This window comes from Apostichopus japonicus, chromosome 2, assembly GCF_037975245.1.
Source record: "Apostichopus japonicus isolate 1M-3 chromosome 2, ASM3797524v1, whole genome shotgun sequence".
In the NCBI taxonomy this organism is placed as follows: Eukaryota; Metazoa; Echinodermata; class Holothuroidea; order Aspidochirotida; family Stichopodidae; genus Apostichopus; species Apostichopus japonicus.
This window is the reverse complement of record NC_092562.1, coordinates 19220655-19239763: the sequence shown is the minus strand read 5'-3', so window position 1 is coordinate 19239763 and position 19109 is coordinate 19220655. Positions and strand designations below refer to the sequence as shown.

At 37.1% G+C, this 19109-nt stretch overlaps 1 protein-coding gene across 1 annotated transcript in view; it reads right to left on the bottom strand.

Moving 5' to 3' along the window:
* The window catches only part of LOC139981229 (ubiquitin carboxyl-terminal hydrolase 24-like), a 48707-nt gene that overhangs the window by 15255 nt on the left and 14343 nt on the right, over positions 1-19109 (bottom strand). The window contains exons 12-36 of the mRNA XM_071993454.1: positions 18562-18723; positions 17699-17782; positions 16719-16868; positions 15514-15645; positions 14881-15069; positions 13947-14087; positions 13076-13242; positions 12286-12463; positions 11909-12007; positions 11363-11464; positions 11040-11167; positions 9868-10090; positions 9221-9417; positions 8301-8520; positions 7097-7268; positions 6014-6172; positions 5297-5531; positions 4622-4683; positions 4125-4316; positions 3325-3442; positions 2486-2630; positions 1794-1910; positions 1095-1316; positions 568-650; positions 83-221 (exon numbers count right to left, since the gene is read on the bottom strand). Coding sequence (XP_071849555.1) covers positions 83-221; positions 568-650; positions 1095-1316; positions 1794-1910; positions 2486-2630; positions 3325-3442; positions 4125-4316; positions 4622-4683; positions 5297-5531; positions 6014-6172; positions 7097-7268; positions 8301-8520; positions 9221-9417; positions 9868-10090; positions 11040-11167; positions 11363-11464; positions 11909-12007; positions 12286-12463; positions 13076-13242; positions 13947-14087; positions 14881-15069; positions 15514-15645; positions 16719-16868; positions 17699-17782; positions 18562-18723 — 3816 coding nt within the window. The remainder of the gene's footprint in view (positions 1-82; positions 222-567; positions 651-1094; positions 1317-1793; positions 1911-2485; positions 2631-3324; positions 3443-4124; positions 4317-4621; positions 4684-5296; positions 5532-6013; positions 6173-7096; positions 7269-8300; positions 8521-9220; positions 9418-9867; positions 10091-11039; positions 11168-11362; positions 11465-11908; positions 12008-12285; positions 12464-13075; positions 13243-13946; positions 14088-14880; positions 15070-15513; positions 15646-16718; positions 16869-17698; positions 17783-18561; positions 18724-19109) is intronic.

Here is a 19109-nt window from a genome sequence, read left to right as displayed (position 1 = left end):
AATAAAGAACAATTAAAGAAAATAAAATGGAGGTTGATCATCCTGTGACATATTTTGAGATCTGTTTTTTTGTTTTTTTTACCTTTTCATTACAGTCCTCACACAAATATGCATTCTCTCCTTCCAGCATCTCTCCCTGAATAAACTGCTCCAGAGATGCCTCCAAACTCTCACTTTTTATCCCCAGATTGAGAGCAAAAAATTCTTCCTCCCGTTCCTTCCTGTGAAAGTCCAAAAAAGAAGAAAATAGAAAAATGAAGAAAGGGAAACGTCTCAAAATATTTGCATAACGTTGGACGACTACCTTGATTCTATGGATGGTCTGCTCTACAGTGTGAATAGTTGTCTTGCAAAACAATTCCATATAACCATTCCAAACACTGAACATGAATCACTAACTTGCTGGGCCCTTTTAACCTTTATCCTGAACCCCAGGGGACTCGCTACTGAATCTTGTCAGAACTCTAGAGTGAGTGTGAATATGTAAGATATCCATGCAAAGGAAAGCATCATATTGTTCTCCCTCCCGTCAAGAAACAAAAAAAAAAAGCAAAAGAGATAATTTACCTGTGTGGACAACCATGGCAGATCATTTGGTTCAGAAAGACACCCTGGAATTTGGGTCGGAATACTTCCTTTTGCTTCTTTTCCTGAAAAAAAAAAAGAAAAAGAATAAAATAAAACGTTTATAAAACTTCTTGCGGATGGTGTAACTTAGATCATTTTATAATTTTGGTTTCTAGCTCATCCACAGATTAAAGACAATTAACAAGTTGCACCTGTCTCTTATTTGTGGGACAATCCAATTATTTTCCTTTCTGGATCTACTTTGTATGTGGGCTAAAGGTATTGTATGTCTGCAAAGTTCTCTACATTCTGGGAACAACCATTGTTAAAGACAAATTTTAAAACAGTTTCTTACAAATGATAATAGTAAAGTAAAATCAAGAGGACTTCCCTTCTTCTCAATGAAGGGCTATCAACTACATAAACTAGGTGCAGAACCATTACATACATACAGTCATTCACAGACTATGAGGTTGTATTCCAATTGGGGAGAGGGGGGGTTGGTGGATGTGGGGGTCTAAGTTTACCTTGAGGAAGCCATCGATTTGATCGATCAATATCGTGAAGAAATCAAAGGCATCCTGCTGTTCCCTGATGTTGACTGGCTCCCCCCAGAATTTAAAGACCCTCCAAAACTGGTCGGGTTCGAAGTACTGTAGTTTTGACTCCCACAGATGGCCTAGCAGCATCTGCATCTGGTAGAAGACGTTATCTGTATTGTGGCTGGAGACATTTGCTGACAAGATACCCTGAGGAATAAATTAAAGGATGAAAAGAAATAAGAAGACAGAAAGAGGAACAGAAGCGGATCCATACATAGTCAGCAGTGATTTTTACGACGCTTAAGCGACCACAAATGTGGGAGAAGCCTGCAAGGGCTTATGGATTACAACTTACACGTCGCGTGGCTTCCAATTCAACATTTTAACTCAAATTTGGAATCTTTTCAATTTAGAAAGTCATTTCAGATGAGAAAACAGTAGATTGCTCTTGGATGAAAAACCCACCTTACTATGACCCTGGCCGGGAATCGAACCTCGAACCTCCCGATTGCTAAGCCTCATTGCTTCAAATGCCACCGCATTTATCCACTCGGCCACAGTACCGGTATGTTTAATACATGACTCAATTAACCAGTAAAAATTTGTCTAAGTATATTATATCTCGGTATACCCACTGGTAACGTATTATGTCAATCCATACACCGTAGAAGGAAGATATCTTACCTCCCTGACACCTGGTGTCATGTAGAGCTGTTGTAGCACAGAGTTCATGTAGCAGGTAGCGCCGCCATTCTTTATCCCCACATAGCGGCATAGTCTACCCTCCACAGGTGGCAGATACTGATGAACAGAAAATATCAAGTTACCATCATCATGATCTCTGTTTGTAAAGGATGCACCTAGGTGTCTAAAAAACACTGAATATTCATGATTATATCTAATCAGTTGGAGGATTTCCACAAAACAAGGAAACAATTTCATTGTAATTTAGTATTTTTCCCATAATCAGCTGAAGGTTATGACTTGTTATTTCTCATAATGGTTTTATGTCACATTTAAAATATCTCAAAAAGTGAAAATTCCTACAAAGTTTCTGTGGTAATGAAATAAACACGACTGTACATATGTGATACATCTCCCATTACTTTGACTTGGTACAGTTTCCATGGTGATGAATATCTATGACTGTACATGTATTATATACCTCCCATTCCTTCGACATGTTACAGTTTCTATCACAGTTATTTCATATATGGCTCAACATACATGATATACCTCCCATTATTTTGACATTTTCAAACATTAAATCATGGTATTTAATATATGACTGTACATATGTTATATACATCCCCATTCTTTGACATGTTAAAGTTGCCATGGTAATGAATCAATTTGACTGTACATATGTGATATACCTCCCATTCCTTTGACATGTTATGGTCAGGGTGATGGTGCATCTGTAGTAGTATAGAAGTGATTCCTTCCAGGTTACCCTTGCTGTTCTCTGCTGCAGCGATCAGGAGGTCAAATGCTGCTATCCTCGCCTCTCGTTCGAAAATCCTGGAAATTATTTACACTTACACTTAACGTATGTTAAAGGAGAGTTTAAACTTGTAAGACCTTCATAAACTCTATTTTATGACAGGGTAAGACACATCGTTTAATATGAATACAATGCATAGGGGAAACCTACACACAGGATCTAATGGAAATTAAAAATCTACTTGTGATGAGACACCCCAACCTGCTTCTTAGTCTAGACCTTCCATATTAACAAAACAGCTTTTGTAAAGCCTAGCCTGTTCTCCATATTAGACCTACTACATTAACACAACAGCATTTGCATAGCCTAGCCTATTCTGTATACTAGACCTTCCACATTAACACAACAGCTTTTGCATAGCCTAGCCTATTCTGCATACTAGACCTTCCACATTAACACAACAAATTTTGCATAGCCTAGACTGTTCTGCTCACTAGACCTTCCACATTAACAAAACAGCTTTTACATAGCCTAGCCTGTTATGCATATAACAACTGAGGGTGAGGTTGGTTTAGCCATCAACTGTTGACTGAGGCTAACGACCAGCATATCACATCCGTTTGTCTAAATACTTCAGAATCATAATAATTTAATAAATTATAAATATTTATATAGAATAACAATATTAATACAATACTTAAGTGACACCACTGGTAGTTGAATGTGTTCATGAAAGAATGTCACCCAGAAGATTGATTGAAAATTGCTTACTTGGGTGTAACATTGGTGTGAGGGTCCTGACTCTTGTACTGATCTGTACCTCTCTTGAGGATCAGCTGAGATGAGGGGTACATGTACTCCTTCAATAGACGATTGATCAGTAACTTCCCTGTATAGTTTACATGAAATGGAAAAACATGATAATGAGCAACGAGATGTCACAATTCTAGTGAGTACATACTCTACTCTCTCTCTTTGGTTTCATGGCTTATTAATACATGACTTTCCTAGGAACTTGCTCTCATGAATTAAAACTGATATTGTACTCTGAAAACATTTGAAACAAACATATCTAGTGCTGGGTAACTAGTGCAAGAGTATGTGCTCATACATATGCTGTGTGAAATACAAGGCTGATGCACACTTTATATTCATTAGACATATTCTGTCTTGTCACTCAGACAAACTGAGATGACCTAGCATGGCATATCAACAACTTCCACTATGAGAACGGACTTAATTGGCTATCCAGGCTCGAAAAAAAAAAAAAAAAATTTTCCAGGTTTGATTTCAATTCCGAGGAGTAGAACTGTGAGAGGGAGGGAGAATGAGTGAGGGGTGGGGGACTGGGGAGGGGATAGTGTTAATGAAGTAAATGGAGAATATCTGTCATGTTTGTAGTAATTCAGTAAAGTGACTGACTTATGTCCCTAACGGACCAACATTTTGAGCTTTACTTTCTTTCCCCCACCATAAACCCTTCCAAATAAGAACCAAGACTCTTGTGACACCCCTGCTATAATCTTTTTATTATTTATTCCCTTCACCTCGTACTTCCTTCCGCTACTCACCCATTTTCTCTTTGTCTATTCCCTTGCAGCTGAGGAGTACCCTGGCCAGCCTGAGGTGGCCTGCCAACATCATATCGTCCACCTCTGAGAGACCAGATTCCATAGGATCCCCTGGCTCAAAGCTCTGAAGCCAGTCAAGCTCATCTTCCAGAAGAGTAGATGGATTGATGTTGAGAAACTTCTGGTCTTTGACTAAACAAAGCAAATCAATCATGAACAAAATTAGTCAATCCCTAAATATCACATATTTCGTTTTTGCCAAGTTAGCAATTCAAGTATCAAATTTTCATAAACAGAAACAAAATTATTAAAAAATTATTAGAGGCAGACATATTTCACTTTTAACACTTCAAATGATATAAAATCTGATCACCAATACTTTGAACTTTGTCAAATGACAGAGAAAATAACTCCCCCTCCCCTCTTCATCTGGCAAAATAACTTTATCTATAGTTTAATCAATCAGTATTAAAGGCGACTTGTTTGGCAAAACTTACCAGATAATCTTTCAAGCAATCTACATCTGAGATCAAAGTACTGGGAGCACTGACCCAAAACTCTGTGAAAAAAAAAGACCAGCATAAAATAAATAAAAATAAAAAAACACGTCAACTTTCATCACTACACAAATATAACAGCATTGATCCTGAAGTCCAACAGGATCACAACCTACAGATTGTTTGCCCTCAGATGGTCAACCCGAAGTTGGTTATCACTCAGAACCACAAATCTGAAAACTGTGGCCCCAAAAAGGTTATTCCCTTTAAAAGGGTTTGGTTCGTTAACCACTTCGTTAACCTTTGCACTAATAAATCTACATAAATAATGAAGGACACAATGATGAATATATAGCCAGGTAAGGAGCATACCTAATTCCTCAGTAAAATAACCTCGTCATTTTCACAAGGTCAACAATACCCACATATGTCATCAGTTGAGAATTTTCTTAAAAGATAAACTCAACAGACTCAAAAAACTTGATTGCAAATCACTTCTGAACACTTTATATTCACACATATGACATATTCATAGGTGAAATTCTTGTAAGAAAGACGAGAGGAGACAAAGAAGCCAGACTGTAAAAAAAAAAAAAAATTACACATTTCAAAATATGATTATTTCTGATTCATTGTCAGGGTCAAATTTGTCTTTTTAATTGATAATTAACTTACTTTGAATTAACTCCTCTGACCAGGGTGTGTGCATTCCACAGCGGTACTGGTTTGGAGACCAGCATCTGGAGTAAGAAGTGCTTGGGGTGATGCGTCTTAATCTTCTCTGGATTGATGTCCGTCTGACTCAGAGTGAAGAACTGCTCCAGGGCCGTGGACCTGACCTCGGAGTGGGCACAGCTGAGTAGCAGGTCTATGATGAAGTCTCCTACCCCAGGGAGGGTGTATAGAGCACCTGTGAGGAAGAAAAACATGAAGTCACAACAGCATCAACAAATTTTAAAGGGCAAAATAAGGGGGGGGGGAACTCTAATAAATTTCCTTCAAATCTTAATTTATATACTCTGAGGTTGTTGCATATAAGACCGGGTTGACCCTACCTTTTTCTCTCATGTGTACCAGTAAAAGTATTAACTAGAGTGGTCAACTGCCGTGGCTCAAATTTCACTCTGTGGCAACAGGTTACTGCATCTCACCATAATGACACACAATGTATAAATTAGGGATGTGCAGGTACTTTGCCAATAGGGTCCATTAGAGATTCCTGAAAGGAGTTCTCAGTAATATCAGAGACTGCAGCTTGTCAAGTTTTGCTGAACTAGATAGGGTTGATATTACAGCGCCCTCCTTTGTTGATTTAGGGCATGGCTGGGGATCTCTGATGACTTTCTTTCCTGTTTCATTGAATGACTGCATGAACATCACCTATTAAATTACCTAGATTATGAGGCCTCAGTTGCAAGCAGGCAACCATTAACTCCAGGGCTTCTCTTGATATCAGAGCATCTTTAGATGAGATCTGAGGGCTCCTCAGACAAACTCCAGCATGAAGAAACTGAGGCTCACTGTCTTGGCTAGAAGAACTAGTAGTGCTAGCTGTAACGATTATCAAGAAAGAAAAAAACAATTGGTGAAATTCTAAACAGTTAGATCCAAGTACAAACTGTGCTGAAAATGACACCCAAACTTTAGCAATCAATACCAGAGGCATTAAAACGATGTTTAAAAACTTGTAAGAATCGCACACAGCTTCTAAAAAATATACTGATACATTTGTTAACTGGAGGGAGGAGTGTAACAAGAAGATCAGTGTTAAAAGCAAACTTCATCATCCTTTCCCCAACCCCACCCCCACCCCACCCCAAAATATGGTCAAAATTGCTAACATTGTTTTAAATCAATTCTATGTTACGTTTGTAGCTAAAGTTGCGGCAAAATATATGCAAAAACGATACTTAAGATAGTACACTAGAAAATCAACAGTTAATAGAAAACTTTTTTCACAATATACTTGTTTTTACCTTTTCACTTATGAAACTGGCAAACATGTATATGCACAAAAGATCACATCACAGCAGAAAAAGGTAGATTGATCTACCTTAAGACAAGTTAGAGCAGGTTTTAGAGTTTTTGTCTGCAATTTCACCAAACCGACAGAGTATTACCACAAACTAAGATATTCTTCATTGAACTACCTTAAGACAACCCTTCTAGCATTATCCTGCCAATTAAATGGCAAATGAGGGGTGGAGTAATTAATCAATTTGATTCAACATTTTGTCACACAGAATCAGTTTCCTTAATAATAAACTTGTCTTGGCTAGTCAAGCTAGTGATCTTCGCTGTTATAGGATTTAAGTGAGAGCCAAAAATATCAAAATCGACTCAAAAATTGACTTTAAAAATTTTTTAAAAAACCTGATGGCAACTACTTTGGTGTTTATAAGACATTTAATGCCTTGCCAATTGCTGAAGAGTCAGAAGCGGATTAGTTATAACTAATAAATGAACAGAACCAACCAGTGCTACTGTGTCTACTACGCCCATGACCGGTGATGTTCCCTCCTATTATCCCTGCTCCTTCCTTGATTGGTTGGTTTGTGCTGGCCAGTTTCAGCTGACCCGCTGCGGCTGACCAAGCCACCTTCATCAGACACGACACCATGGCAGTGAATTCATTATGGTTCATCGTCTGTTTAACATAATAGTGACAGTGGGGAGGTAAAAGAAAAGACACACCATGGAAAGGTAACGTGTTAAACCTAAGATATGTCTCGACTTATCCTGGTGGGTATGTAATAAGGAACTGAAAATAGCTTACTTTCTGATTACTACAGGAATTCAGTTTATGCATGCTTCTCTATTGGAGTGTTGTATTATATTTTATTTTTTAAAGAATTTCCTTTAAAACCAGACTCTCATCTCATTGGTCTAAAGTCTTGTTTCATGACCAAGGGCCTTCCTACACAACTTTACACAACAGTTAACCTTTAGTCATTGGTAACTTGTCTCATCCACACACCCAAACGTGTACAATCCAAGCAAGAGCACTACACTGCGCTACATCTATGCATCCCATAGAATGCAGCAACAATCCACCCCACAAAAACTACATTTACAAGTATAACTCACAGATCACCAATTACACACCTTGGCAAAGAGAGGTCATAGAGACTAACCGCCCTCGCCCAAGGACACAACTTAATGATCTGGTCAGGACTCAAAAGTAATTCTGCACCCCTTGGATGGATTGCCTTCAAAAGTGTTTACTCTCAATGCCTTCTAGTACATTCAACAGAGTTAAACTTTATTTCTAGCAGAATTTTTTCCCTTTGCACTTGTCACAAAGCAACACAACACCATGACATCAACTAGGTCATTTTTTTTTATTGCTTGCTATGCTTACTATGAGAGGATTGTGGTCAAGTGGTTAAGGCAGTGGACTTGCAGGTTCGAGTCCTGGCCAGATCATAACTTTTTGTCCATGGGCAAGGCACTTTATCTCCATTGCCTCTCTTCACCCAGGTGTATAAGTGTGGACCTGTGAGATAATCTGTAAATTGGGCTCTGTTTAGCTGCTGCCATGTGGAGAGATTGTATCTATGTTTGACAGGTTATCGTTGTCCAGGGTAACATTGTGATGCCTCTTGAGCACGGTTATCGGTGGATAAATCCTGAATATTATTATTATTGGTTTAATCAATCAGATCTATATGGCGCTTACTTGGATGACATATCTGGCCCTCGTGGTGCCTTCTTTACTAGCCGTGTCCCCGCTGGCTTCCACGCTCGACATCCTCTCTACGATGCTGATCTTTCTCGGGGAGGAACTATAGCTGGATGAGAGGTTGAGAGAGCTGTCCAACGATCCATCAAAGACAGAGTCGTTACCGGACAGGTCACTCTCCATTAGGGCTGTTGTAGTCTGTCCACAGAGTAAGAATCTGTGAAAATGAAATAAACATAAGAAAACAGAAAACCTTAACAAATTATCTTAATCAAAATTCACAATCACCAAAGGATAGGGAAAAAGGGTGGCATGGGGGGGGAGGTGAAGGGAGAGAGGGTGTGTTAGCTAACTTGGGGGGGGAGGTGAAGCGAAAGAGGGTGTGTTACCTAACTTACAACCCTTATTATTGATTGTTATCACTCTTCTCTTCTCTTGTATGTTATATGCACCAAATTTTCTAGTTTCTTGAACAAGGCACAAATGAATTTCATTTCAAGCAGTTGTGTAGGGAGTGGAGTAAACTAGTCACAACAGTGGGTGAAAATCAAACTACAGGCCTTGCTAGATGTGTTTTTCTCTCACTATGTGTTCTCCTCCCACCCCCCCTTCCTACCAATCACCATACTATGTCCAAAAACTTCCTTTTCCTTACACTTCAGTCAGAGGTACAATGAACTACCAGCTGACTGGCTCAGAACCGGTGCAATGCCAGGTATGAGGTGCCAGAGTACCGCACCGCTGTCAAGTTACAGTGTCATGGAAGATGCTAGTTTTCTCCAAGGTCATAAATACACAGCATGTTTCAAGGTCCCAGTGCCACCCATTCTTTGATTTAGCCGACAGGTAATTTAAGACCCAGGCCACCCCTGCGAATACAGCATATCGCATCCATTTATACAAGATTTTTCTCATACCTTGCTAACTGCAGGGCGATGGAATAACAGCCTCTCCTGGTTTCAAGGTCAACGTCGTGAGGTATCGTATCTTTCTGAAGCACACTTGTCACCAAACTCAAGCCACCGGCCGAGAGGAATATCTCCCTGAAGCTCTGAGCGCTGGACTGTGTGACTGCATCATCATGTATGGAGGGCATCAGCCTGCTACTTAGAACCTATAAAGGGGATGCACACCACACAATAATATATTTCTATTGCTTATAAATAACGCCATCCGAAGTGCTTCCTTTTTCTTTCTTATACTGTCCCCCTCTGAAGTGCTCTTAAAGTATAATGATCCATTTAAAGGAGTATTCCAGTGGCTGAAGTTGTTAACTTAACAAGGTGCTGTAAAATTTTGTGTTTCTTCTACAAGGATCTTTCTCCACCTTTCTTAGTAGTTTCCTCAATCAATTAGTCATAAATTGCAGGAGCTGCATCTTATGTAGATATATATTTAATTATAACATACTTATTTTATATTTATTTATATCTATTTGTCAAACCTGGATTTTTTTTGTCTCCCTCACTATTATATAGTTTTATCTCTTTGTTATCTTGCAATTGAGTGAAATAAAAAGATTGAATTGTTGAATTGACTTTGATTAAATAGAGCTTGTTCTCACCTCTAGGTTATAGAGTAGCCTAAAGGCCGACATTCCCGACGAGCTGGTCACAAAGAGACCTTCGAGAGTGGCTTTGTTGTCTTCCTGATCGGGGTCTTCCTGCGGCATTATCGTCTTCCCCATTTTGTCATCCTTCTCTGTCCGATTTATGGAATCCAGCGTTTCTTGAATTGACGGATCAGTTGGTATCAACATGAGGAGGCTTCTCACTCTTTCCGTTATCCTGAAAAGACAGAAAGTTAGAGGCAAGAGGGGGAAAAAAAGGGGGTTAAAAAGTTGACTCAAAGTGCACACAGAGTTGTTACCATAATTTTATGATATATTAACATGTAAACAAACTTGGAAGAAAAGACTGTAATAAAATACCCTCTGTTAACCTAATATGTTAATGAGCCACTGTTGGTAGAAGGTAAAGGGTTGGGGTTAGTGTTGCCATTATGCCAACTTAAACATTGTCAGATACCCACTCACATTGTTTTAGAAAATTCTTGAAATTCTACATCATGACTTGATGTGAAAACTTGTTAAAAGGCTTTATAGTAAGCAGGTTTCAGAGATTGTTATTTGGTTGTTGTTATATACTGTGTTAAAGTTCATTTGTAAAGCCCACTCTCTTGTTTAAATCAAGGATTTTGGAGAACATGAATCCCATTGTATTTCACAATAAACACATAGTAAAGATTCAGAATTAGATTCCCAATTTCCTATCACATGACACCACATGAAATAACTGATATTAGTGTTTTTTGTTGACTCCCAAAATATTTTATTGGCGACAAAATATCAGGGTAGAAATCTACCCTTTAATATTTCATGCCCCAACCCCCCAAAATAAAAATTAAAAGAATAGTAAAAATATGGTATTGTCTTGCCTCAAATGTTAAAAACACTGCAAATTTTCACACTTGAAATACAGGATGTGTTCTCTATAGATACTATCATTATCATCTTTTCTTTGACCTAAATTAAACTGAAGCAAAAAAAAAAAAAAAAAATGTTTTCTCAGCATGACTTTTCCCAAAGCTGAATGAGATCCAAATCAAATTATGCACAGACACCAACATAGCCACGGAAATACAAAAATTATTTTGCGATTATCTACTTGAACAGCGTTCTCCGTTTGTAAACGGAAATAAAGTGAGGCTAACAAAGGTTTTGTCTCAACGACTTACTTTGGCTCATCCCACTCTGCCACTTGATAGAGGAGTTCAAAGACTTGGCCTCCAGTTGCCATGACTACCCCTGGTAGCATCCTCTCCAATTCTGTGACAGGACTTAGTTTACTACAACTTCCTCCACCCTGTGAGAGAAAGAAAGAATGTTAAGCTGGTCAAAATTCAAGAATCTTGGATACTCAGGGTACTCTGAGGGAAGCATAACTTTTGAGCAGATTATTAAAATATATATATTTTATAAATATATAGCAATCAAATCGCTTCATTTTTTGTAAACGATATAACTTAGCAAATATAGCTGTGTATGTGGCGTGACTTACATCTTCAGATCTAGATCCACTGCCTAACGTCTTCACATTGATGATTTGGCCTTCCTCCAATTCCAGTTCTCTGATCAACTTGTTGTTTTTAGTGAGTAAGAGCTGGTACAAAATGAAAACATTACACTCATTTAAATCTCTGTACGAAAATATGGTTAGCAATCGAAAAGGGGGTTTCAAATTGGAGTGTTTACGGAAGACTAATAAATGAGGCGATGTAGTGGGAAAAGAAATGAGGGAAAAGGATGGGGGTGGGGGGGGGGTGTGATGAGGTGGTAATACCTTGCCATCTCTATGGGGTGAGATTAATATGGGGTCATAGTTTGTTTCTGTTAATTCCCAGCTTATCAGTAATTGATGAAATTCTGGCAAACTTGCCAACCTTAATCTGTTTGCCTAAAGAATATCATCATTCCATTATCTTCAAGTTGTGGTATAATTCTTATCGGCACTTAATGTCAACTTGTTTTAAGTAGTGCCTCATGCTGTGGTAGACTGCAGGGTTTTATTAATGAAATGATTTCTAGAAGGATTGGCATCACTCACAATTCTGTCACCTGCTGACATGTGGATGTTTTCACAAGTCGTTCCCATTTTCTGGGCGACTTTACGCCTCAGATTGTAGAGGCTCTCGTTCGTGTGACTCTGTCGATAAATAATAAACAGATGAACAAATGACACTGTGCCAAGATAATCAAAATAAAACTAATTTGGAAAGGTATAAGCATAAACAAACATATATCACAGATAAATTCATGTTGAAAAGGCAATTAAATGTCTTGAAATCCAGATGTCTTCACAAACTGTCGGTGAGGTCACGTCAGAAGGGAAAACCAAAACGAGAAAGGGCAGACATTTAAAAACTGTTCTTATTAATGAAAAAAACATTAGTATTTAATTGCAAAAGTACTAAAACTACTCACCACACAGGGAAATTCCATCCTAGGTGACTCGCAACAAACTTGGAAGGTAATAGGGGGTCCTTGGAAGGAGGCTCCGTGGGGTAATATGGTCCTGACATCATGGTATTGATCTTCTACAGTGGTGATGTACATCCTTGCTAATACTAGTAATCTCTCAATCACTAAGTATTTGGCAGACCTGAAGAGAACAACAGAGATGAGCTTCATCAGTTGAAATATTTATAAATATGACCTCAATAATAACAGAGACAAGGCTCATTAAACATGAATAATAAGTTTGATAAAGTTTGGAAATTTCGGGATCAAATGATCGATATTTTTCACTTTTTAAACTTGTCTGTATCGTCCAGTTTGCTACCAGGGGTACTGGGCAATGTAAACTTGCATTTGTTTCTCCTTCATACCTGCTTGAATAGAGCAAGATTACTTTTTACAGGTAAAAGCAAAAATATATTTCTTGATGCATCGATCTTGACTCATGTTTGCCACAACTTTCCATTAATAAATGAATCATTAAATTCTGGCTCTAAAGAAGAGAGATTTTGACAAACCATAGAATGTCTCCATTGAACCACGCAATCTGCTCTGATTCAGATTTATGGAGACATCTTGGGGAAAAGAGCAAAATATTATCATGCTTATTTTCTGGGTTTGGGGGGGGGGGAGGCTGGGTTGGAGGCAACATAGGAATTATAGATCAAATTCTGGATCCGGCATTTTCTTCTGCAATGACGACTGGACATTGCCAAGTTGGAAAACAAGATGACACAGTGAAATCATTTCTCTTTACCTGGAAGGACATGGAACAGATGACACTTCTGGTATCGTGGCAGCTGTGGAAACTCTTGTGGCTTGTGAGATGGCTATAGCTAGAGCTGTCCCTCCCATAGTGATGGAGGCCAACTCAAGCCTCTTTGAACATTCAGCGATGAATGCTTTGTGCAATGCTACTTGATCCTGCAAGGAGATAAACAAATCAGTGAGACGAAATATTGACGAGATATCTCTGAGACCTACGAGAAGGGATAAGAATATGTTGTCTGAACTCTGTATAAAGCAATGACCTTTTATCAGTCTTAGAGGTCACCAGTATTGGCCAAGAAATATTAGCATGCTAAATATTTATCACAGTTTTCAGAGTACTACACCTGGGAAGTTCGGCTGTGCTGCTTCTCACAGAAATTGATCAACGACTGAAATGAGTATTTACTCAACAAATCCAAGACAAACGTTCCATGGTCATCCGCCCGTCCAAGATGACCAAACTTCTGTTCGGACGACCAAACTCAGTCCGAAAGACGACTAATTGTTTGCATCAAATTTGAAAATAAACAACCCCCAAAAATGATAAATTGGTGTCACCCTCCATCACTTCGAAGATACTGAAATGAAATCAAAATAGTGGTAGGACATACGTTTGACAGGCCTAAACCAGGTGTTCTATTCACCAAACCTACACATCTCCCCTCAGTCTACATACTGGTCAATTATGTGCTGTTTTGCTACATTTTCTGGGATAACCAAATTTTCTGTTCAGCCAGCCAAAAAGTAAGGTCTGGTGATTCTGAAGGGGGGGGGGACCAAATTTGCCCTGAAATCTCTCCATACATCATCCTTGGTTAACATTTAATATTTTTCTCTACTTTGCTCTGAATTATTACCTTTTTCAGTTTTGGAGAGAGCGATGTGTAAGACATCTTCATAATGTGATGGATAGCTGCATTCGCTATATCTTCGCTTGGACTCTCCAACGCAATCTGCCAGAGAAACTCCAGACCCATCAAGTCCAACTTTTCCACGATCTGATGGATTTTGAAAAGAAGGTGGTGATTATAGCAAGACAGTGAGGCAGAACATACATTTATCAGTTTTTTCTATAGCTAGAAAATGAGATAAAAGTAACAAACTTGGTTATTGTAAGGCCAAATATGTCAAGTATAAGACTAAAACATTTGCTAATTAAGTCGTTGGCATCATTTGGTCAGGAATATGATACCAGAGGGCACCTTCCTGTATTGGTACTATTCACTGGTCAACCCTTACACATCCATCAAAGTTCTTATGTATTGCCCAATATATACTAGACTGACCATAATTGGTCAAACATAGTTTAGACTTTGTTGCCACAACTAATGGTCTTACAATTTAGTATTTGAAATGCAAAAAGACTTCTTTCAATAAAATTGCACTCTAAAACGTGACACTTCTCACGTTCACTGGGAACTGCCAAAAGCGGACGAAAACAAAGAAACTTGCGCATAAAATGAATATGTATTTTTCATTTGATCTGCAAAACTGTCTATAAGCCAGTGCTGCTCTGAACAATGTTGGAAAAAATTCCTAGTGGAGACCTTTCACATACAAAAATCACAACATAATAATTGGAACAGTAAATTCTTCCTTTCCCTTGCATGTAATCTAATATACTTGTAAGCCTAGCTTCTTCTAGAAAATAACTTTCACACAGTTCTATCTACAGTTTTAAAACTAACCATTATCTATGTTCATCTTGTCATTCCTCAAAATGCAAAATGATGAAACTATTAATCTTATAAAAGACAAAAGAAGAAAATGTGTTTATATTTCTTTGCTTACCAACAAGGTTCCTGACTTCTTTAACTTGAGGTTTTTGATGTTGATTGATTCAAAGAATGCCTTGATGCAATCAAAGCCAATCACAGAAAGATTTGCTGGGTTGGTCTTTAAGATCTTCTCCCTAAAGAGCTGTTGCTGTGTGTCTCCTTCTAGGTCATTTAATCCTCTGGTGAACCACTGATAACAAGTCTATTTGTAGAGAAGAATGTATTCAGTATAAATAAATACAATGTAACCAGGTTAAACACTGGATTGTAAAATTACTACAGCATTTGTTTTTGGTAATGGTATTAAAGTCAGGATAACAAACCGTCAAAAAAAAATTAATGATATAAAATAAATTGATAATAATGATAAAATAAAATACAGTAAAATCAAAATAAAATAAAATGAAATAAAATAAAATAAAACAAATTACAAATAAAATGAAACAAACCAAAATAAAATAATGTCAAACAAAATAAAATAAAATAAGAAGAAGGAAGGGATTTGTGCAGTTCTTTGATAAGAAAGTTGCTACATTGGGTGGGAACTTTGTACCACTCTGACCATAAAATAGCTGTATATAGAAGTCATGTTTTGTCTTTTGTCCACATCATTAACAAATTCTTTAAATATTCAAGTATTTCTTACTTCTTTGTCTGAATTGCAGGCCTCTGGGTTCCCGATCAAACAGTCCCAGATCTCCTTAGCTTGGTGCCATGGTAAGTACAATTGACCTTGTTCTAAGATGAATGCTAGAAACTGAAGGTGGGTGTCCACATGCTGGGAAGAGATATCAAAGAATTACCTTTAAAGTCTCAATACATGTTTGCTGATGAATTTTGGAAAACAAACTTCTGAAGCAGATTCAATGTTTCTTATTCTAAATGCCCTCTAATCAGGTTGGTTTAATGGAGAAAAGCTGTTGCAATCGAAAGAAAGAAATTTGTTTTCTGCTGCCCTTACGGTGCGAACGATTTACCGTAAAATCACTGCGACTGCCCATATAGCATGTTCATTACACAAATGTAAACTATATATACTTGTACCGTCCACACCTAAGTCCTATGCCTAACGGTCGGTAACAAAACAGAGAGATTTGATTGGCCCATGATCTGTTGGGCGGGGCTTGCAAATTTGAGTGAAGTTTGTAGAATCTACGGACTGGTTAAAAAATCTGGCGAATTTTATTCAGCTCAATAACTCAATAAAAATAATGATTATTAATATGAAAATTGCATAGAACAGTGTTATTTTCATTGAGCTTTTAGGGCAGTAAGCTGGAAAGATCGAAGTTAAAATTTGGCAAACACACATTGAGACTTTAACTTCAAGTATGAAGTAAAAGTCTCAATAATGAATTAATACATGATTCTGCTCTTAATCATTGACAGAGCATGATACGATAAAAATCTAGTAGTAATTATTCATTCAAGTTGTCAGCCATTTTGTTTCATACTACCTTCACAACTTTTTTATGCTGAATTGGTGTGATATACTGAATTGCACTTAAATGTTTCCACCTTTTGGAATGCTCATTTTGTTTACTCAATGTTACGTTGGTTGGTCGAGATCTAAACTTGCTAACTTTAATAATCCAAGACAAAAACAAATACACAAGGTATTTCTTAATTTCCATTGTAGAACACAAGACTTGTATTGCTTTAATCTCTTGATTGTATCCCATTCTAGCCCAAAATTTCCCACTGCTTTAAAATTTCTGTTAACTTTTTGTTTTAAATACACAAAGACAAGTATATCTAACTTTACAGAGACAAACAATCTTTAAGAAATGTCTGGAATTTCTGGTAAAATTCACTAGCATCACCTTAGTCTTGGATTCTGGACAAACTCACCTCCGTATGTGTGTACTTTCCGTCAACTTTGGGGTTATTTGCAACAGTGCAGCCTCCGGCTGTATTGACTGCCATCTTGTGGCACTTGAGGAGGCTCTGTGTTATCAGTTTGATGATGTCGTGGGTTTTATTTAACTCCTGGGTAATTCCCTAATGAAGAAAGCGATGCAAACAGTTTGTATGATGTCATGGGTTTAATTTAACTCCTGGGTAATCCCCTTAATGAAGAAAACCATGCAAGTCATACAATTTGTAGAAATGATGATAGAAAATTTTTCAATTCAGTATTTTCAGAAACTGCTAGAGAGACACTACAGCTGACAAGAGCATTCTGCTAATAACTTTACAACTTTGCTCTATTGGGCATATTATGTCATGGGATTTGCACAAAACAGAAATAATTACAATTTGCATAAAAACGGTATCTGACACTATTGATATCCACACCCAATTACCTGCTAATTAGTCAACTTTCTGGCAAAAACGGTATTGGCATGTTTTATACGATACAACCTTGTCGGGACTGGGGTACGTACTGGTACGCAAATAATTCTGATTTTAATTTTTTTAAAACATCCCCTTTATGTGTTTATTTTGTTATATACAAGCCCCCATTGTTATGGTCTTGATAAATTATGTGAGTTTGTCAACATAATATAGATAATTGTTGTCTCTGCATTTTTATTTGAAGAATATATAAAAACAAATCATGAAAATATGATACATATGATACATTGTGCCATCTGAGTTCTTCGGAAGATTTTGCGCCTTATAAGTACCATTTATTATCATTATTATTATTATTACATTCTTGTCTTTATTTAACAATTGACTAGCCTCATAAGTAATTCAAAGCAACAAGTTTACTTTCATGCTTGCATCTTTACGATAGCAAGTCAGAAGCCTAATGTTATGAGTCCCTGTTACGAACACAGTTAGTCGATAAACCGGAGATGGGGACAAGAGAGATCAAATCTTACCCTATCATGTTTGCTGTAGCTCTGCTTGCTGAGCGTCCTCGTTATCTGATGGAGGTGTCTGATAGCAGGAACTACCATGTTAGTCTAGATAAAGATAAAAATGGAGAAAATTATGAGAAAAATCCAAAAAATTGTTGCATCAAAATACAAAGAAGCATTTATAACATATAACTTCATTTTTGTTTTCAGATCCTCCAGGGTTGTATAGTGTTTGAACAAAGCACTTTTAAATTTCAAATGTGAAATTTTCATCGTATATATTTAATCAAAGGAAAAAACACAACTTTTTATAGCAAACATACAACAGCAAACAAACAAGATACAGAAACTAAGGGAAAATTGATTGTGACACGAAGAAAAAGCTGTAGTTTCTAAAATAACAAAAATTAAATGTTTTCCTTGTGTTTCTGTCTGAAATAGTTGCACTTTCAATATTCAACACCAAATTTAAATTATGAAATAAGTATCAAGATTTTGTGCATGTACTGGTTCTATTGTGAACAAAAGCACAATTTTTTTTTGAATAATAAAACAATTGTGTCATTAATAGATACCCACTCGATAATGACGTGAAGAACTTTCATACACAAATTAAACAAGTTGTCATTAAGTGACATTGAGATAAGATCAGCTTTTTCCCTAAAATTTTGATAAAATGTTGATATTTTCATGCTAAGTTTCCATCTTCTTGTTAACTGATGTCAGAATCTTGAGATATTTGTTGGTTTAAAGATACCCATAAGTTAGTAAACCAACTAAACCATTTATCATAAATATATACAAATTTGACACAAATCACATGACGATGATTTTGTACTAAATCATTTTCAGCGATACCAACTCTAGGTCAACTTGGTCGGTACCTTTTTGATATCTTCCACACATTTGGTGACATATTTGTTTTTCATCTGTTGGCTGACTGATATGGAATCACTCAGAATCTTGAGATGTTCGTCCAGCGCATGCTCTAGATGGTTTATGGACATACCGGGTAGATGTGCCAGGTCCCAAAGAAGTTCCAACACCTAAAACCACAAAAAAAAAAATGATAATTAAGGAAGGAAATTCACAAACTTATTAGTTTAAGAAGAAGCAAATAAAATGAGTTGTTCCACCTTTACAGATTTTCTGGAGTTGTCTTACTTAAAATACATCTATTTTATTTTTATTATGTTGAAAACCTGACAAATGACAACAAACTATACTATTGACTTTATCTTATTCAGTGTAATCTCATTATGTAAATGAGGATGATTAAATGTAACTTTATATTTCTTGAAACCAGACATTTAGTTAACGCATTTAGTGATCAAAGAACAACTGAAACGATGACCATTGGTGATTGGCTGATACTGAAAGTTACTTATTCAACTTCGTTATGAACAAAACTCCTTCAACTTCAAAAGCAGGC